Here is a 21,854-nt window from a genome sequence, read left to right as displayed (position 1 = left end):
TGCAAACCCTTTCTCCACCTCAGCATACTGCCGCCCCAACTCCTGTCCTGTATGGCTTGTTTTGAGGCGTTATGTTGACCTTCATTTTCACCGAGTGCTAACTCTCCAATCACCCCTGTTAGGACCTGATAAGCAGATGGCATGTCATCTATCATATTTAACCTCCAGATCCCAGGACAATGTGAATAGACAATGGGTTCTGTCCCACGAAATTTGGAGCTGGTGATCTTTCCCAGTTGAAATCCTGTTGTAAACAAGTTCAAGGGCAGACCATTTGTGCTGTGAAAATGAAATGTTCCTTTTAAAATAATGACTGTTGGAAGGTACACAAAAATAGTGAACAGGAAAACAAAAATCTCTTGAGGTTAGTTGAACCAATGTTAATAAGACTGATTATTCCACAGTGATCCCCTGCCTTCGAACCATATTCACATTAACATACTGTAATAGCGTGTTTTCAGGAAATAAAAGCTATTAATTTGATATTAGAATGCAACACAATGCGTTTGCCCGGTCATCTTCGATTTTCTCTGCGATTCTTTTTGAGGAGTATTTATCGGGGGAAGAGTTGTTTTTGTTGGTTGTTTCATACTTTGTGTGATATTGATATGGGTCATTGTGTGTTCATTTAAATTTTGCTGTTGCCGATCTCAAATACATTTAAAGTGCTAATACTGATTAGTTCAGCGTGGGGGATGATGACAAAGAAATTGATTTTGTGTTTTATTATGTTTTACTAGAAAGTTGTAGTACTCAGTAAATAGTGCTTTCTTCCTGTTTTACTTTGCTTAATGACTTACAAAAGACAAGTGAAGCTGACAAAAATGAAACAAAATGTGACCCAGTAGTCACTAAGTAACAAGATGACACGTGAATGCACAGGTTTTAATATAGAAATGATTTCTTCAGGCAACAGTTTGCATCTGGAGGCTACGCTCACAACGCTGAAGTGTTAAACATTCCATGGACGCTTTGTATGGAACATAGAAATAAGTATAACCACAATATTTCATCACCATCATCTGTCTCCAAACTAATGTAGTGAAATTGGTCTGCATGGTCGACTAGTGGATGTAACTCTCAACTCAGAAGGAATACAAATATCCAGGTTTATCTCTGTCTTTTGGTTGTGGAGTTTGCGTGCCCTCTTATATCCTGTAGGTTTTTCTTGGGTTCTTCCTAAAATCAAATTCAACATAAATGCTGCTAGGTTAGTTGGTGGATTTGAAGTATTTGCTGTGTGTTTGTGATGGTATGTCTCTCTGTGTTGGTCTGTTGACAGACTGGCTTTCTGGCCGGTGTAAACTCGTCTTGTCCTGTCTTGTATTATTAACTCGGTCTTTGTCAGGTCCTCATTTAGTTGGATAAAGCAGATATAAACAATGGATGATTTCAATCACCTTACCTACAGTCAAAGAACATGTTTATCAATTAAAAAAAAAAAAAAAGAATTCTGCTTCTCTGACAAATTCATGTTGCTTTAGCAAAGCCAACACCATATCCAGTTGTGGTTTTATCTGAAATATACCAATCAATGTCCCTGCCTGAGCTGAAATACTGTGTACCCCAACGATATTTTTCAACTTTATTATTGAGTCTTGACTCAAGGCGCGGTTCAAGACTTAAGGCACTTTCTGTGGCGGAGCGTCGCAGGGCGGGACTTTAAAGTTGTGGATGGTACAGAAAGAACCTGGGAAGACTTATTTTCAGAGCTCCCTTTCACCTGTCTCCCCGCCTCTGATATACAGTAAATGACAATGCTGCCCTTCCCTTTTGCCAGCAGATTATTTTACTTACACGACTTCTTTCTCACCCAGTCTCTCTGTCTTTGCCTCTCACTTTACCGCTTTGTTGTTCCCCTGCTCCCACATGTACCACTCTCCTCTCTGCCTCTGATTATCTCTCCTCTCTTCGCATCTCCTCAGGAGAGCTGGCCATTAAATGCAAACCTGGCCATGCTGTCAGTCCCACGCACACAGAAAAAGAACATACTGACGCTCACTGAAACTGTAATAAGTGTCTTCAGAAGAACAAGAAAACTATTCTAAACACTTTTTCCCACCCCCCTCTCTGTTCATCTTTCATGGATATTCTTAGGTACTTGTTGTGATAATATTGGTGGCGAATAATAAAACTGAGACCTGTCAGAGGCTTTCCAGTTTTTGAATTGTGCCAGAGAATCTTTTATTTCATGTGTTTATTCACACCTCATATTTGAGCTTGTGTTGCAGGCGGTGCTTTTATCCTTGTTGCTGTCACTTGTATATTTTTTTTTCTTTAGTATAACTTTTCAGAGTTTGCAGATCACTAAATCGCACGTCTCACACTGTACCAAGGAGATCAAAGCACATTTATGCATTGTAGTGCTTTCAGGTCTGCGACACCCTTCCCTATTTCTGATGTTGTAAATACAACTGTTTTTCCAAGCCTTCATTCTCGCTCTTGTATTGAAGGTTCTGCAAATAGGGAGAAAAGACCACAAAAGGGGAAGCCACTGCAGAAGGCACAGGGAAGATGTTTTTTGCCAATTCAAATCTTCCAGCTTTAATTGGCACTCTCACCACAGTCGCCAGGGTGATTAATAAGACAATTCAGTTGGAAAGATGAGTTTTGGTGCTCACAACAACAGACAGGACTGTGCGTTCGCTGTGTGAGAGCTGGAGCAGAAAATGGATAGTCATTTCCTTTTATGGCCACGAAAGGCAGCTGTAGAGATTCAGTCTTGGTCTATAATTGAGACACCAGGGTATATTCTCTTTCTGGACAGACTCTAATGGTTAGTGCATTAAGGAGGATGATTGAAGAAAGCCACACACTTACAGTAGAGGCCACGGTAAATCAGAAAAGATGGCTTTTTGGCCAATTTGTAGATTGCAGTAGGCTCACATTGTGCAGTGCTTTAGGTCTTCCCTGTCTCTCATCTGTGGTGAGAGCACTCTTCAGCAGAGTTAAATGGGTGTAATTTTGAGGTAAAAGAGAGAACACTTTTAGTCGTAATGGAGCGAAGGCTGTGAACATGTTGTCATTGCCCTTGGAAGTATAGTAAATCTGCTCTTCAGGCCTCTTCAGGCCAGTTGTTGGGGGTCTCCTGTATGTACCAGTCCTGTGACAAATGAAAACATTAATTTAGACATCAGCTGGACTAGACTGCATGTTTAGGCACATGTGAACCAAAGTCCCTATCCTTATTTCTTCCCTAATTTAGTTTCATGTTGAACTGTAGGGTTCTGTACCTAATCATGTGGCATCACTGACTCGTACCCTAAATTCAGTCTATCGCTTGGTTTTTTTCCCTGTATACCAATTTTTGCTGCACTGTGAGACGTAGTATTGCATACTGAAGCCAAAACCTATAATACCCCAATACCAATTCTCCCGGCTTATATTTGCTTACAATAAACATTCCCGCTTGACACCGCAGATCTCCAGCATCTCCAACTGTTCTTCACTTCAGCTCATCACATTTCACTACCACAGCAACACTTTGGCAAACATCTATGAGATTGTGATGGTAGACCTTCTGTTACACACACACTCATTTCCATCGTTATCTATCAAAACACAGCACAGACAACTGACTATTGTATTTTCTGCAGCTGCATTATATTTCCATCAGTTATTTCTTCTTGTATACCTGGTTTCTCTGAGTCATTGTTGGGGGTAGGCTGGAGGTAATCCCAGCTTACAATAGCAAAAGCCAGGGTACCCCGAACACAACTTACACAGAGTGACTATCCTCTATACACTTACTCATACAGCTACAGTAAATTAAATATAACCAAACACTTAGGTTTATTCACATTATTTTGGACCATCAGAGTGTAGGAAAAATAATTACACAAAGGCAATGTAGCAAAGGTAAAATTACACAGAGAAACTCATTGGCACGGAACCAAACCACGATATTGGCCAGTTGCTTTAAATTAGCAAATAAGGTTATTGTTGGACGCTAGAGTGCAATGTCACCACGCTGCCGCATTAACTCACATTTTATATTGTGACTACAGAATATTACCAAGCTTTTTTTCAGCTGAACACAAACATGTTGATGCTGCTACTGGGTCACATACAAATTAATTGGCCAAAATTATTCATCCCAAAATAGAAAGAGTCATGGACCAGCAGCACATTGGACTGTCTCAGAGGTTCCACTTCTAATTAAATGAAAGTAACACCCCTGAACCCAAACAAAGGAAATTAACCCAACACAGGATTACCAGTTTCTCATCCTCAAAAAGAAAACTAGCTACAAAAAAAGAGGCAACCAGTGGACATACGTAGCCTCTCCTTTGTGCATCTTCTGGCCTCCAGGTGAAGAGCGATCAGACGAATTATCTAATTGTAGTAAAATAATCATATATACCGGAGATGAAAAAAAAAGCAAAACATGTGGAAGCACCTAATCTATAATCCCGTCATTATTTTCGCTCTCTCAGTAGTTAATTTGAATAGAAATAGTTAATAGTCATAGTAGGGAACCCTATTACCAGTCATGTGATTGCTCCAGGGTCATTGAACCGCATTGTCAGCTATCCTGATAAACCGTGGGAACTCATCCCACCCATGACATGTCTTTCACTCATATTTTAATCTTTAAGGGAAGGATGCCTATGTTTTCCATGATAAGAGCTGGGAATTACAGAGTAATTAGTTTGGCCATTGTAAACAAACCCCGACTCACAGTGACAGTAGAAGAAGCCTGAGGAGCAAAGATACTGTTCCCACTGCCTCTAAAAGCAACCACTACTAAACCCCCTAGCCTAGCAAATTAGCATATAAATTATTCTATTCTCTTATTCCAGGATTTTTAGCATTTAAGTTGCTGTATGGCTCTTTAAGTTTGTTCTCTCCTTTTTTTTTGTATTTGGAAGCCTGATTCATGACACTTAAGAAGTCCCATGTGTGCAAGATTTGTAGAACTATGCAGTATTACCAAAGTATGTAAGTATATCACTGACGCAAAATTTTGTTCTATGTTAGTGATTTCTTTGTTTATAATTTAGTTTTTTGTTTTTGGAACATTAGTGTTTTAGAATGTTTTATTATAATGAGATGGTGGGGAGCAGTTCCAAATCACGAATCATGCTGTGTGTACAGGTGTATAATGTTGAGAACTACTAATAGAACAGACAATGTCCAGAGATAGACCCAAAGATTGACTAGGTTAGTCCTGTGTATAGTTACATTTTAGTGTGGTAAAGTATTTCTTAAATGCTTCAGTAATATTTGTAATATTCGTAAACGTAGTTCAGTAGAATTTTTGAAAATATGTTAAAACTAAAACACGGTCCTGCTGATGTTGTAACACACCTTCACTTTTAATTATTTTCTGATCCAGGCACCGCAGTGCAGTGCAGGTCACTTAGAAAATTGAAAAAGTTCTTGAGGGCAGAATAGTTTTGTTTGGTGCACACTTGAGTTAAATTACTGTATTTGCTGCCATAAGTCCTGCTTGAGCATCTTGATAACATTCTTGTCAGTCATGACAGATTTGCATTTGTTCTTGCCTTTCAAGTCAATTCATACAAATGCTATTATTAAGTACGGTGTTCAACACTAATTTATCTTTGTTTGCAGAAAAAGAGAGATTTTCTAAACAAACCCTGTGGACTTCCTTCTCTTCAAAAAAATTGTTATTATTGATTATTTGGAGCCATACGAGCTGTCCGTGTGACACCGGAAAGATTTTAGTGCATAGCTTTCTTAAATCACACCCCAGACACTTCCCCCTCATCTTTTTTGTAATTCCTGCTATACTGCTTTTGTGGAGTTTGATGTCTTCAGTGTTGTACCCCCACGCTCTCAAGATGAACTGCTGCACAGTGTTGTTTGGCTCTGGCAGACAATTATCTGTAAGAGGTTTGAGCAAAGAGAACTGTCACGACAATTTCCACTTCCTTTAAATCTGCCCACATGTTCCATCGCCCATTAAATGGAACACACTCATAATCATGCTTACATACCCCTGTAACCCTAAAACACTTTTCTGTCTTTTAAGTTATTGAGACCCTCTAGGTTTGCTGTAAAGTCCATCAACTGCACACACACAAACTTCTTCCATTACTGCTGTGAGCCTCAGGAAAATCCTTTCAATCAGCTCAACAACAAACGATAGAATCTACATTAAACTACCCATTAAAATCTGAGCATATGCATTGCCTCTTCCTCTGTTTACCACTCCTCAGGAGTCTTCAAATTCCTTTTATTGACAAACCACACCTTGAAGACCTTGGAGGTTTTTAAACGTGGTTAGAAAAGGTCATGACATTCAGAAATGGCATTCTCTTTGGGGAAACAGCTTGGATGTCTGGCCGTTAAATAAGGTTAGTTCTATCGGCTCAATTTCTAAGCTGTTTGGCGTCCTCAGCATCTCTAAAGAGTGGCCACGCCACTGCCAATAATAAGGGCTCATTGTGCAAGTTGCACTTGTACCAGACTTTATTGCAGATAATAAAGGGTTGCAGACACGTCCAATCACATGTACTGTACAAGCAGTAATATGCCTTCAATGAATGCTCCCTTTTGGCATTTCTGCTGTGTGTTCTTTCTTTTTTTTCCCCCTCATACATTAGTGGTCGGTGGCTGTGGGGGTTGTTATTGTCGGTTAATGATACACTTCACCATGCACACACAAAAACAATCCTGCTGCATGCACCAACATTTTTATGCATTCTACATAGATCACTTCTATCTCAGCTCCCCACTCCACTTCGTAGTTATTCTCATGCAACAGAGGAATTGAAATGCAAGTGCTTAAGGGTAAAGCCTTATGGGCCCCAAACAGAAACTATTAACCCTTTAGTATTCCCCCGGCCTTCCAGCTGATGAGTTATTCAAGGCTTTTGACAAGGATCCACCCTCTTTACATTCGCTAATGATGAGGAAAGGTCACAGCACGTTGTGAGAGATGCCTTTGGCAATATAATCTCAGTATTCAGTGCACCAAGGTTGTATTGGCCTCTGAAGTGATAAACGACCTTTTTTTTTTTTTTTTAACCCAACTCACCCCTTCCAGTTCTATTACTGTAACATATTTGAATCAATCAATAGGCTGAGCTACTCACAAGTTTGAGACCTGTCACAGCTGACACTGTTAATTAGCTCTAAAGAATACCAGCTGCTTTTGTCTGACCACATTTAAAATGAGCTGGAGAGGATTAGACCATTTTGCTTTCCGTTTGTTATTCGTAATGCCATCTAGCACGCAGAGATCTTAATGATGGTGGGTGGCTCCCGGTTTCCCCACGGCCACAGATCTGTAACCCAACATGAAACAGCAGAAAATGACTGGAAAGAGGCCCATGTGCCTTTTACTACAACGGTAGAGGATCCCCGTGCAGAGCAGAAGCAGAGGAATAATCCCTTCGTTTTAGGATTGTTCATTTGCATATATTCCACCAGTGTGTATTTGGCTTTGTTTGTTAACATTTGGATGATTGATGTTTGTAGATGACTGCCAAGTCCCATTCTTTGCTAAAAATCAAACCAATTTCTTCTGAAAGTATGCTCGGCAAGTCTACCAACCATGCAAGTCTAATTTGGATCAGTACTACATATGATAAGCGAAACGATAAGCTGCTGCTTTTTGGGTTTTTTTACATGCTTTGAACTCTGCGTGGACGACTCTTAACTTTTTAAGGGTTAACGAGCGTCATGCCAACTCTGATGTTTCTTTTTCTTTTTTTTCCTTTTTAAATTTGCCGTGTGCATCTTATATTCCGGTGGGCTCAATAGTCCAGAAATCACGGTACATTCTTCCTAAACAATTGTTCGCAAATAACCATCTACAAAACATCCACGTTGTTACAGTGGGTGCCACGATTTTTAGCTAATAAGATAACAGAATTTGCTGGCAGCTAGTTCTATCCTGTCACCAATTAAAATTAAAAATCGTCATCACAAAGCTACAACTTTTCTTCTAAAGTGTTCTCTGCTTGTTCTCATGTTCACACAGAACAACAGATTCTCCAATAACTATGACTCGGTTTTTTTTTTTGTCTGATTTTTTTTTCACCCATAGTGGACTGGGTGTTTTCATGATTTATTATCCGAGCTGATTGCACATGGCAGGTTCAGACATAACATAATTCCAGTTCCAACTCATACTGGTAATTTGAGTTCACCAAGAAATGCTAATGGTCATATGTCAATTTCTTTTTCTTTTTCTTTTTTGTCTACTTTGGGGTGAACAGAGTGAGAGCGTCGTGAGCATGCTCGGGCATCAATGTGAAAAAATGAAAAAAGTTATTGTGTTGATGAGCGTAGAAGAGGGAATAATCAAACATGTCAAATGAAATTCTACATCCCTTGTCTGTTTTTAAAACTGTAAGCTGTCTTACGATAGACATTATATGATGCTTTTCTATGGTATTTTTTTTTTCTCACCACTGAAAAATTTAAAATTCTATATTTCATTCTTTGCATTGTTTTAATATTTTAATATTGTTTCTTTTATTGTTAATATGAATATGTTTTCGACATCTCTCGCAGGCTCTACAACTCGAGCTGACAAACATTATAAAGCAAAGAAGAAATATTGGGGATAATCAAATATTTACTACATTACCAAATATTTTGAACTTTTTTAATTACATTTGATAATCTCCAATCGTAGTGGAATAATATGGATTATGGATAGTACACGTGTCTCATAGGACATATATTTTTTTCTTTTTTTTCAACACATGTGCCTGAAGTAAAATATTTCACCGTGCTTTGTGTTATACTTAGAAAACGTAACATATTTACTTGGGAATAGTATTTTAGCCTCACAATGTCTTTGTGAGAAAGCACAGATCCAATTAGGCTAGTTCACTCTTTTCCTCACACATTATACAGAGACGAATCAACAGTGATAGGATGGACTCCGTAATTGGATTCTTGATCTTATTAACCAATAAAACAAAGGATTTGTCAAACTGCTGGTGAAACCAACTTGTGATTATTATTTCTTGAATTGATAGGATTACCCCTTTCTTTATGTCTAGTTTTATCGCTCTTCACATATTGCGATATTTGTCCACAATAGTATGAATTTAATCGAACTTAAGTGACATGAGCATTAATGCTGAGAAGAGCATTGGGCTAATTTAAGGAAATTCTAAATGTAAATGTGAATCCATCTTTTCTGTTCTCAGTGACAGGAGGAGACGTGAATGCTTAGCACATGTATCGATATCCGCTACTCTTGGAACCAAGCTGAGTTGAACCTTAGGTCAATCCACCAGTGTAATTTGTCTGTAAACACAGAAGCATTCTCCTCACTGCTTCCAGTCAATAATGTTTGCCCTCATGTGAAAGACAGGAAGACAGAGGTGTAGCTTGTGGTACTCACTGAGGTGAGAGTCAGAGTCACTGAGCCTAGTCCCACTTCAAAAGCACAGATCATGTGTTACCGTCATCAGTTCTGGTATTTATGCAGCTATAGAAGTTGCATGTAGATAGCGTCAGTGTGGCAGAGAGGATAAGCCTACAGAGGAAAGGCTAGAGTGGATTTGGAGTACAGGGGGTGTTTGTGGAAGAGCAGATAAGAGTTAAGGCCTTGGAATCTGACACATTTCTGAGTTAGAAGATATTGTCTGTTTTTTATTCATACAACCTCAACATTCAGAAGTGGTACACAGTTATTGTCATTGTGCTCAACTGTACAGTGCTCAGTATTTCCAAATGGTTTAAATCCAGAAATACGGCTACTACACACTGATTGTAACATTCAAATGCACCCATTGTTTTTTGGGGTTTTGCTTTGTTTTTTTGTTTTTTTCATTTTTCTTACTGCATCCTCTCAACGTATCGACTCTTAAACAATTTAGTTTTTTTCTGAACCATTCAACTTGCAGCAAGACTTTCAAACAGCTTTACTTAAAATACTATTGTATACCTAGAGATAATTTGTGGCAATTCACTTAAATATTAAAATTTTATTTGAGCAGGTTCTTCCACCCTACGACATACCACTTTGAACAACGCTTTTTGTGCCACCACATTTAGACTATACATGAAAATAAGAAAGAAACACTGCCATATTGTAGTTTGAGGTAATTGTTTCCAATCAGTTTTGATTGATTTTTTGGCTCGACAGAAGTACTCTCTGATTTACAAACCCTAGCATCAGTTATTAGTCTTGGCTTTTTAAGCATCTTGATACATAATGTTGTCATACTGTACTGCCATGATTATCCAGACAATGTTGAGCATTTCCTCCTTTACCTGGATAACCCAACTTGTTTGGATAACAAAAAGGATGGCAACACAGTGTGTTGTAAGTCAGAACTTAGGTGTTTTCATATTTTTTTCAGTACTACGTACAGTATATAGCATATTCAAGAACATTGGCTTATTACTTTTAAACCTTTAATTGGTTGACAGTATATTTGTTCATGTAACAATACTTTGTACATTATACAAATATTTATGGGGGGTTGATGGGTAGCAACATGTGGCAGACATATATATCCTGAATTTAGTCACATTCCAAACAAATCAGTCTCTGGCCGCTCTGGCATTATCTTGTGCTGCATTCACTGCAGTGGGACATTGGAGATTCGTGCTCGTAAATGTCAAGTTGGCCATAGTGTTCCTCTTAATTTGTTGCTGCAAAGTGGGCTGCAAGGGTGTCAAGGCTTTCATTTAGGGTGGCATTTCTCAACTTGTGCCACCCCAGGAGATCTGCCCATTTACAGTTTATATCCAGTGTTCGGGCTGCAGTCCAGTACCAGTCCGTGGATTATTTGATACCAGGCTGCAACAAGACAATAACAAGTCTTATTTTGAAAATGTAACATTTTGAAATTATGATTATCAGGATAAACTGATTAAAACATCATAATACAATCCACCCAACTGCAGTGCAGAATGACAAAGAAATCCCTGGCAATGCATTCATGCCACCACTCATTCGCAAATGGACCGTTATTCCAGTAGTGACAGAACCAACTCAGTGTGGAAGACACGAAGCAGTACGATGGTTCTTGATGGGAAATTTGAGTACAAAAGATCCCAAGATGAAACGGTCGACAGACCTTATTCTGCGCCAAAAGTAGGGCACCGCCATATTGCATATTTTTGTCTGACAACTTCCAGTGGGTGGGACCACTGTAGTGTCTACCGCTCTGTAGTGTCTACCTCTTAGATTAGAGTTATAAACATTGGTCATGTGGATTGGTGCTTGGTAGCTAGCCGGCAGTCTGTGTGTGGTGCTCCAGAGCTAGCTGGTTAGCTGTGTGTAGCATTATATGCTTCGTGCTGCTCTGTCATAACAACTGGATAACGAGGAGAAAGCAGCTGAAACAACAACGTACTGAACATAAAGTGTAACATTTAAAGCAACATAATCTTGGATGTAGAGTGTGAGTGAGTGCAGAGTTGTTGTTGAGGTGTGCTACACATCTGTCCACATATCTCACTGTCTAAGCTCATGGTTGTAATAAAGAATAACAGGTTTGAAAGGATTTCATCTTGGTTTATTTCCTATAATGAGAATTGAACCTTCCTCAATATTGCAGGAACAGCTGGAGCCTCCACAGCTCCTTGGTTGCTCTGCTTCACCCACTCAAGCAGAGCAAGCCGCTGACTAGCTGAGACTCGCATCTGCGTTCAAAAGGTGAATTATCTTTCTCTGAATAACAGCACGCAGCCCACCTTTCCACTATGTAGATACTGGTACACCCCAGTACTCCGTGAGCTGGGAATGACAGGACAAAAAGGTCATCGGAAGTTACCACAGTCCACTTTCTCATGTCGTCGTCTCGAGTCAAAATTAAGGATGGATGAGGCAATATGATGCCATCCAATCAACCCAGCTCAGCTTTCGTGTGTTCCCACTTTAGTTTCCTGGTAGCAGCATTGTTTGCTATGTTTTATGGTAGTTTTATAGATGAGGTAATGTTGACACAAAATATGGAAACACAGAGAATTGAAAGTGGGCGGAGCGGAATAAGGTCAATACAAATCTAAAAAGCAGGTATCTACAAGGATTGATATACATTCCTCCTATTCTTAACATCTGGTAAGGCCAAGGCCAGTTGGTCACCAGTGAACATTGAAACCAATAGATCCAGCACACAAGCGCCATTGACATTGTCTAGAATAATGTGAAACAAAGACAGCAGGGACTCATAAGGTTAAAAAGAATGGAGAAATGACAAAGCACAAAACTAAAATACTAGAATGATAACATTGTGTGAACACAGGTATACCAAAAACGCACACTCTTAATCCCTGCATTAAATGCATTCTTCACAGTAGTCGCAGCTGGCAGTCGTGACTTTGTTTTTAGCCATTTTTAGTGGGACCCATCTCCAGGATGACAGATGGAGCCTATTAAGAATTAATTAATAGCACAACAATTAATTTTCTAGTTTTCATGTAATAGGGATTCATTCTTATTCCAGGCAATAGTCTCCCAAATCTTCGTATGTCATCAGGGTCATGTACATCAACGATCAATTTTGTCTTTTTGTTTTTTAAGGACTACAAGGCGACTGCAGGCATTATGGCAGGATATACGAAGATGTTTGTTTCTTGATCTAAGACTTTGAACTCATAACCACTTAAACAGTGGGAGAACTGGTAAAAAGGTTCTGCATACATTGAGAAACCAGACTGAGTTTGGTGTTGAACATATACACGCTGTACTGTGGCTATAGAAAATACACCTCTGAAGCGATGCTGCTCACTTCAGGACGCTATAGCTTTTATCTGAACCCTCCCGCAGGCAGTTACCAACAAGGTGGAGAATAGAGACTGGAGTGAATTCACTGCCTCAGGTTCTGTCTTGGCTTAATAAAAGAATATGTCATGTGTGACACTCACACAGCCTTTGGGCGTATGCATTCTTAAGCAGACTTTGAGCTAGCAATAATTAACGTAAACATATGGTGTGTGCCTCCATTGAATTGTGCCTGTTGTCCACTCAGCCTCAAGTACTATGCAGCGTCTCAGCTCGAAATAATCCACTGCACATGCTAATCACTTGGCAATTGATTTGGCCCTTTTTGGTCCAGCAATTTCTGTAAACCACTGGATTGATCTGAGTAAAATCAATTAACAGCTCAGGGTAGGTAAATATGAACAAAAAATATGGATCGCTATGCATACAGTATGACCATCTGAACAAATTCTGGCTGCTGCTTGTGTGCAAGTGCAGAAAAGCTCAGCGTGAGCAAATTCCAGTCAGGTTCGACTTGCCCCAGGTGATCTGCGATAACCAGGCAGTCTGTAGTGATAAAGTTATCTTATATCCATCAAGAAAAAATACACTTAACCCTCTACATTCAGCCCTGCTCTGTTATCAGCATCATAATGAAATTTGATAAAAGAGAGTTGTCTTATCATAATCCCACGTACATAACAGCAGGGAATTGCTATTTTAGGGCGGCAGAAGTGAAGGAGCTGGGTGAAATAGAGCAGCCAAAAAAAGACGGTTGCCTCCAAGTTGAAGATCAGATGTTATCAAGTCGCATTGATGAAGCAGCTTATGGAGATGCAAGTAGTGGCAGTTTGTTGTGATACATTCCTCATAATTGACCAGACTGTCCTTGTCAACATGTGAGTAGAAGAGCTTTGACAGTGCCTGTCTCAGCAAAACACTTGGACCAGCAGCAGGACTCACAAAGCAACAGAAATCTGCTCAGCATAAAGAAGTGAAGAATAAACAAGAGCATATGGAATTATTAGGGAGCGAGGGAGTGTGAGAAACATATCTGAAAAGGAGAATATTACAGGGACAATGAGAGGAGAAGAGAGGCAAAAATGGGTTGATGAACTTGTTTCATGCTGACGCCATTTGTTTGTGTCCCTCTGCATTTTATTATGCCTCTAACATTAAACAGATTTAGTGGTTACAGCCAAAGTCACGGAGTAATTATGCTTTTGGAAATGTTTTGATTAAAAACACTTGCTTAGACTATCAATCCACACTGTACTGCAATGTTTGTTTATTTATTCTCAGGGTATGCTGATGTGAATTTACCTTCTAGTTAAAAAGAAATTACAAGGGAAATTCTGAAATCATTTTAAAAATGGAGATTTCTCCATCAGGTTTGCATATAAAGTACATCATTTGCAAGCTCATTGATTTCCCACATAAGGCATGTCCTTGAATTGATAGGTGTAATAAATATAAACTGCGGTCAGTCTGATATTTAGATATTCTCAAGCAAAACAGGCTTGTTTCATATATAAAGAACACCTACTGTATATAATATAGGAGGGAGACTGAGAGGAGAAAAGTGAAACGGTAAGAGTAAGAAATGGATCAATATAAAAAAGGAACCATATCTGTGTGGAGAAAGCTAAAGGTGTCTCCTGTGTCGGGATCCCGCCTTACAGCTCACATTGTGCTGAGGGCTCTCTTAAGTGTCCAGATACCCCACAGAGGTGTTGATTAAGTCAAGCTGAAGGCCAAATGCCTGCCTAGAATCGAGAGCCCCCAGCTCACTCAGTGAGCTATCAGGTGACCCGTCTTCTGCTCATTCAACTCTTGAGTCTGATACTGATGCTGAGAGGAGCTATTAGAGCCAGCCCTAAAAAGTGTTCTGCTGGGTGTTGATAACCGGCAGGTACCAGGATGTAGAGAGGGAGGCAGAAAGGTGGTGGGGGGTGTTAGGCAGTACCGGGAGGCGGAGGAGGGTAAATGATCTCTGAAGGCCATCTTATTAATGGAGGCTTTTCATTACTAGCACTAATGCAAATGATTGGTGGGGCTAATGAGCTTCAAGGTCTATGTGGATGAGGACTCTGCGGAGCTGCAGTGTATGATGATCATAGCGGGAGACAGAGGTGATGAGTTTTGAACATCATCTCTGGTCATGATGAACATTTTGCTTGTTCAAGAAGAGAAGAAATAGAAAGAGAAATGGATGACTGAGCTGATAGGTCGGCGAGTCAATTGTACACCAACTCAATATGGCAGCTTGCTACAGGCAAGAGGCCACAAGATGAATGGGCAGGGGGACAAGTGTATTTCACTGTCAGTGGAATGAGGTGAGGTAAAGCATGGAAAATGTCTTGATCGGCTTCTGTGAAGTGGCTGCACACTCTATATGAAAGCACTTAGAAGACGATGGACCATAGCACATTCTTTTAAGGCGGGGCATCTCTCACCACGTCATGAGGGTTGCATGATATACCATTTATACTCATACATTACCTGGGGAAAAAACAGCTTTTAGTGTCTGCTGTACTGTGTTGAGGAGACTTTCAGTGGCTGCTGTGAACCTTACATGTAGGGGGATTTAGCCCGATTTACAGCGTGGTGTGTACAGGATCAGTTCTGGCTCAGGAGTGTCTCATATGGGCTCTCTCAAGGGAGCAGTGGGGGGAGGGCCAGAGGCCACTGATTGATGGTCAAGGACACTGAACTCCTCCCTCACGGTCCCCCCACCCCCTGCACAGAGGAGCCCATCTCTAAAGCCATGTCCTCAGGGGGATTGGGATGCTGCCTGGCTGGCTGCCGCCATGTGCTGCTAGTGGCAGCTTATGGGGTGGACATGACATATCCGTGCACAAGTGATTAATTATCCACTAAACAACAAAAAAGTGAAATGGAGGCTTAATCCATTTAAAAAAAAGTGTTTTCTTTTTTTTTTATTTTGGCAGTAGAAAATGTGCCTCATGAAACATGTATGGATCTGCAGGCCAATAAACCACCAAACTGAGAATTTCTTAATGAAAAATTGTGTCGTGGTGAAAGAGGCTTGAAAGTGGACTGGAAAGTACCACCCAGTGTTACCTATGAATAATAATATTCCAGTGAATTACAGTACAGTGCATACCCAAGGTGGCCCTCAACATAAAGTCTGCATTGAATTTCACTGTTGCATATTTCAGTATCATTCATTATCTGTGTCAACAGTGGCTAAAGTTCAGGGCCTTAGCATTTGCTGTGTATATGATATGTGATTTACAAAGCTGCCCTTGATGAAGAGCCGGCAGTGATAAGAGGGAGGCAAGAAGGGGAAGAGATTTTTATAGGAGGTTTAAACTGCGGTACACACTATTTAAAGCGAATAGCTTCTGTTTGGAATCTGAGGAGAAAGCCAGGGAATGGTTCATATTACTCTTGCTACTGGTGTGGGGGCTTTAGTTTTTCATTTCAATTCTGTAGCAAAACAGTAATTGAAGCGTATCACTCTCATCTCCACTTATCTCCTCGGCTCCTCTCCCTTTGGAGTGCTGCTTGTCTTCCAAGCATTTGTGCATCTTGACACTGTTGGTTTCACTATGATATATTGTCTGGGATTCTGGTACTTCATCGTAGCATGCTGCTGATGTACATGGCAATTAAATTCAAACCCCAAAGAAGTAGAGCTCATTCAGAATCCCACTCCTTCTCCTGTCGACCGCTGCTTCAGCCTCACTCTCGCACCCCCTTTCAATCACTGTCGTTTTCCCTGGCTCTATCCTGCTTTGATTCGCTATTTGTCTCCCCGTATCTGTCTTTCGTTTGCACTTGCTTTCTGTCTGTGTCTTTCTTTTCCCTGAAAGTCCCTTCATGTTAATGAGCAGAGTAATGGCGTGCAGGCAGTTCTTGGTTGGGGAGTTAATTAAAATGGCAAGTTCCAACCCACACAGTCAAAACAATAGAGGCCCCTGCTTTCCACAGTGACACAGGGAGATATTAAACAAGCCCAAATCAAACACCGTGAGGAGGCCAGAGTAACACTGCAACTCTGGCTGTAAGCCAGCTACACATAATGCCTCTCCTCCTAAAGAACTGGGGAGTTTGTTACTATCTCCAGGCCAGTCAACATTACTCATAGCAGAGATCAAGTAATTGCATTGTGATCCCCTTGAACTTCTATGCACGAAAAGCATTTGTGTACACAGTATTAATGTGATTGCTGCAGCAATTATTGAGCCAGAAACTACACTGACACTGATCAGATGAGAAACAGAAGAGGAGAAACAGTGACATCTGCCTTTTCCCCACCCACAACCTTGCACTGAAACACACAGATGCACACCCCAAATGATTTTGCTAGCGTGGCTAGCACAATGCAGTGCACTCAGGCTCAGGCAACAGTGGGCTGGCTGAGCAGGACAGGAGCTGTTGCTATGGTTACCATTTCTCGGCTCGCTCTCACAGCCCAGGAAAACTGTGTCATTATCCTGTACTTTGGATAGAGGGAGAGCGAGCGAGAGAGAGGACGGATACAAAGACAGAAGCGGAGGTAGAAAGAAGAGACAAAGATACAAAAGCAATGATGAGGAGAAAGAAGACAGGGTCTGGAGTTTAGTTAGGCCGGACATGCAACTGATGCGGCATGAAATTTTGAACCTATTTGCTTGGCTATTTTCAGTGTTTTCCCCTTTATTTCTGGTTCCTATCTGTCAGGTGAGCTATGGTTTCCCCCCCTAATAGTTAAACAACTTCAGTGCTGACAAATAATGCCTGAAAACATCAGGTAAAAGCAAAGCTGTGTCAGGTGATAATAGAATGTCTTCCTTTCTCTCTCCACGGTATAGCCCATGAAAATTGTCTCCATCAAGCTATTATGCTGGTAAAAAAAGATCAATACTGGCATCAATGTCTTTTTTCCAACACACATGCAGTCATGTCAAGCAGCAGAGGTTTGTATTTTATAAACACATGGCCCACATCAACAATAGCTCAGTGGTATAGCATTTTTATTTCCTGCAAAACATGTAAACCAATTTAACCTTGGAAAGATGCAAAAGAAATTCATTTTCATGTCCATAGCTGAATTTGGATATAAGTACAATCTATATGTGAGTGAATGGTTATGTAGTTTTGCACTGGGCTTGGTGTGTTTGTACAACGCTGGGTCCACATCAGAGGAGTTACATTGTGAACTAATTATATGGTCGTGTAAATAGAGGCACCCTACTGATATGGGCTGTGCACCACATGATTTCCCCTGGTAGAGCAGAGCCTGTTTGCACTGCCTCGCTGTGCTCCCTCTGTGCAGGCATGCATGTGACCAGTACATGCAAGTGTGTGTGTGTGTGTGCGTGTGTGTGCGTGCGTGCGTGCGTGCGTGCGTGCGTGCGTGCTTCCGTGTGCCAAGAAAATGTGCGTTTTCTAACCTGTAAGGTGTGCTTTATTGAGCTGCAAGCTGAAAGAGTGAGTCTGTGATGAGGAGGCAGAGTAGCCCCTCCAAATGAAAGGCTGCCCTCTACCTTTCTGCCCGCCTGACGCAGCTCTCCAGAGATACCTGTTCATATTACTGTGGTTGTCTGCTGGTCACAGAAACACAAACAGCACAAAGCAAAGCCTCCGTCAACAGCACCGTGAAAAAAGACCTTGTGTCGCCCTCATCTACTTTGCTTGCCACCAATGGCTTTGGACCACTAATGTGAAAGAGAGTAAAAAGGGGGAATAAGTGTTTTGACACCCAAGTAAAGATGAAGTAAAGGAAAAGTTTTCTTGACAGAGGTGTTTTCAATTACTCCGGCTGATTGAACCTCCAGTCAGGCGATAACAGAGTGAAGCAACTTATTTCATGCCAGATGTTTGAGGTATATCATAGGAGCAACTTCCCGGTAGGCTCTACAACTATAAAACTTCAGGTGGTGGAAACAGCTGATTGGTCAGTGATGCAAGAACACAAACATGAATGTAACAATAAAAAAATAACATTTGGCATATTGACAGCAGGATCAGTCCAACATTAGTTTCAGCCGTTACAGGAAAGGATATATTATAACAGTAATATATACATGTATTAGTTGTGTAAAAGCAGAATTTCTGTCACTAGCCATGTGAAACTCAGTGGTTCCACTTGAATTGGCTTCTGTGATCAAATAACGAGCTGCTGAGCAGAGCCAGACTGCAGACATGGAGTCAATAGAATGTGGAGACTGAAGAAACTGTCAGAAAGTGTCCAATCACATAAGGCCAGGAAAGCCTTATGACGTCCTCCAGTGAACATCAAGTCTGTATCCTCATTAGCACGTTCATGTAGTGGTTTTGGTTATTGGTTTTGTCTGTGTGTTTTTTTTTCAATAGCATAGTAGTTTTTGTCAACCCTGGTGCTGAGGGACCTCAAACCTGCATGTTTTGAAGGTCTCTGTACTCCATGCAACATGCCCGATTGAAACAAATGAGCCATTATCAGGCCCCTGTAGAGCCTGATAGCAATCTGTTCATGGCAGGCAGGTGTATTGGAGCAGGAAGGCCTCCCCAGGATCAGGATCCAGGATTACTGTGCCAAAATACATGAGTGAAAAAAACCATTCAATGCCGTTACTGAGCATTTCCTGTCTCGAAGTACAATTTTAAATTTACAGATTGAGAGAGATGGTATTTTATGTCAGGCAGCTGTGAGCGTGACCACACTGAAAGTTTTGTTATTTATTGATTAGGGTAGGTGTTGTGATCCCACAAGAGTAACCGTATTTCAGGGGATTTTGACATTTTTCATTTCATCAATTAAATTGGAAGACATTGCAATTAATGATAAAAATGAAGAAAAAAATCTAATATAGATTTTTCTCAAGTTGTCATTGGCATATTTGACTCTTTATTGGTTTCTAATCAACTCCTCTGTTTTTTCACATTTTTCTATATATGAGTATATATTTAACACTACCTGTTTTAAGTGCAGTTTGCAAAGCAAAATGGAATCTTAAAGATATTAATGCAGTCAAAATATTCCATCTCAAATATATACCGTAAGTGACATTTATGTTTTTCACATGTAACTAACTTCTTATGAATTGTCCTCATGATTAAACCTGCTTTTCCAGCAGAACAGACAATCAAGTAAACCTCGCAGGATTAACTCTTAACTTAGATTTGGACTTTTGTAATTTTGACAATAAAGTGTAGTTGTCAACTGCAATTCCGATGCAATAAAGGACTTTTGATGACTGGTGCTTAAAACTTTGTGACGGCTCTACAGTCAGTGCACATGAAACATCTCGCCTCATGTTTCTTCTTCCACTCACTTGAGCTTTTTTTTTCCACACTGGCACCACAGCCATACTTAAAGATGCAACCATTAACATTATTAGCATTTAAAAACACATATACATATACATATACATACATATATATATATAGATAGATAGATAGATAGATAGATAGATAGATAGATAGATAGATAGATAGATAGATAGATAGATCTTTTTCACATTGCAGTGAGTCTTTCGAAACCCACAAATAACCTTAATGGTTTCCATATAGCTGAAGCACTCACTGCTGTGATGTTATCGCTAAATTTCGCCCCCAAAAAAACCCTTTATTCTTCTCTCTTGGTGATGTTAAAAGCATTTACTGAGGAGGGAAATCCATTTCATTCACAATTTAGCAATTTTGGCAAAAGTCCAGGGAGCATCTTTTAGCCCTGCTGGTGTTGTATGAATGCAACATTACAGTATTTGTCACAAAACAATCTGTCATAACAGCAGCAAAATGTGGCAGGTTGCCGATGCTTTGGAAACCAAGATAACAGTGTAATGGGTGTCAATCAATCATTGTCTATTTGCTTGGCAGTTCAGTGGAAAGCAGCTTAAAATGGAACTTGTTGTCAATGAAAACCAAAATCAGAAAGCAATTTCAAGATTTTGAAGAAACTAGTTGATTACATCACCTGTGGTTTACAGTTATTCTACAAGTTACAGGTTGTGGTTTGGTTGTTTTTTTGTGTTGTTGTTTTTTGTTTGTTTTTTTCCCCAGAGGTTCAACCCCCCCCCCCCCCCCCCAACAACAACAACAACAAAAAAGAAAAGTATCAAAACAATCCAGCCCAGATCTATGAACTATGTTAAAATATTGTACAATTAAATTGATTGCCACCTACTGTGTTTTCATAACGTTATCCAAATGTTTTTATATCTGTTGTTACTGAGTCATTGCCTAATTGCAATAATTATGTCTTTGCTTTTGTCAAATGTGAATGTCTGTGAACGTGTTTATTCCCAGCTGTTGATGTTTCTGAAACAACCTGTTGTTTATTTTCATGACTGATGTCACTACCTGGCTTGCACCCTTTCATCAGCTCCCTCCAGAATGTAAAACACTGAACTGAATGGGTGTAAAAAACAAAAAAAATCTAACAGATTGTGGCCATATGTTTCGATATTTTGTACATGTACCTTAAAGGACTACTTTTACTTTCCATGTGTTGGTAATATATCCATAAAAACAAAGATTCAAAATGCAGGACTGAGTTTTTTGTATCCATTTATTCATTCATTTCATTTATTCATTGATTATTTATTGGAAGAAATAAAAACATCTGAGTCCTTTCTGCACGACTGTTCAGAGTACACAGAGGCAATACTGTTGTGAATTTCCCTGCCTCCCTTACAAGCCAACTGAAATCAGTGGCGGTAGTACAGTAATTGCCATTTTTCTCCCGTTCTCATTTGGAGGCCACATGCCAAGCCAACTGTGGGATTGTAAATGGTGGGGGTAGCTGAGAGAAAGAGCAATCACGACTAATCAGAGGTTCTCTTGTTTCCTGTCCACAGCACCCAACACTGCACCCTATGGGAGCACAGGGAGTGCACACATCCCACTGGCCTGCCGATACCTGGTCCTGGCTCTCTCCTCGTTCATATGTGTGTACTAGCAGAGGCAAGCCCAGACACAATGACTGTCGAGAGCATTTATGAATCCTTTTTGACGTTGCTGATGGCTGGAGTCCAATCTGGTACAGTTTGTTGAGAAGCTGTGGTGGAAAAATTATCTGCATCACTCTGTGTGGGGATATACTTTTTCTTTTAATTTTTTTTTTCTTTTCTTTTTGGTGAAATTTCTCTCATGTAAATAATGTTGTTGTTTTTTTTTTTTTTTTATTGCTATTGTTTTATCTCTTATGGGTTTTTTTTCTTTACTTCTTTGATTGATCGACCACCTTGTGAATCAGTGCTCACCCCCACCC

The 21,854-nt window shown here is 40.2% G+C and overlaps 1 protein-coding gene across 1 annotated transcript in view; it reads left to right on the top strand.

The window, feature by feature from the left end:
- The window catches only part of negr1 (neuronal growth regulator 1), a gene marked incomplete at both ends in the record, with an annotated part of 138,872 nt that extends 117,330 nt beyond the window's left edge, over positions 1–21,542 (top strand). Inside the window, one exon of the mRNA XM_080506526.1 lies at positions 21,442–21,542. Coding sequence (XP_080362652.1) covers positions 21,442–21,542 — 101 coding nt within the window. The remainder of the gene's footprint in view (positions 1–21,441) is intronic.
- Positions 21,543–21,854: the final 312 nt, after the last annotated feature.

The sequence above is a fragment of the Blennius ocellaris genome (assembly GCF_963422515.1).
Source record: "Blennius ocellaris genome assembly, chromosome: 12".
Taxonomy (NCBI): domain Eukaryota; kingdom Metazoa; phylum Chordata; class Actinopteri; order Blenniiformes; family Blenniidae; genus Blennius; species Blennius ocellaris.
Note: the sequence above shows the minus strand (reverse complement) of the source record. Positions and strands in the feature narration are given on the sequence as shown.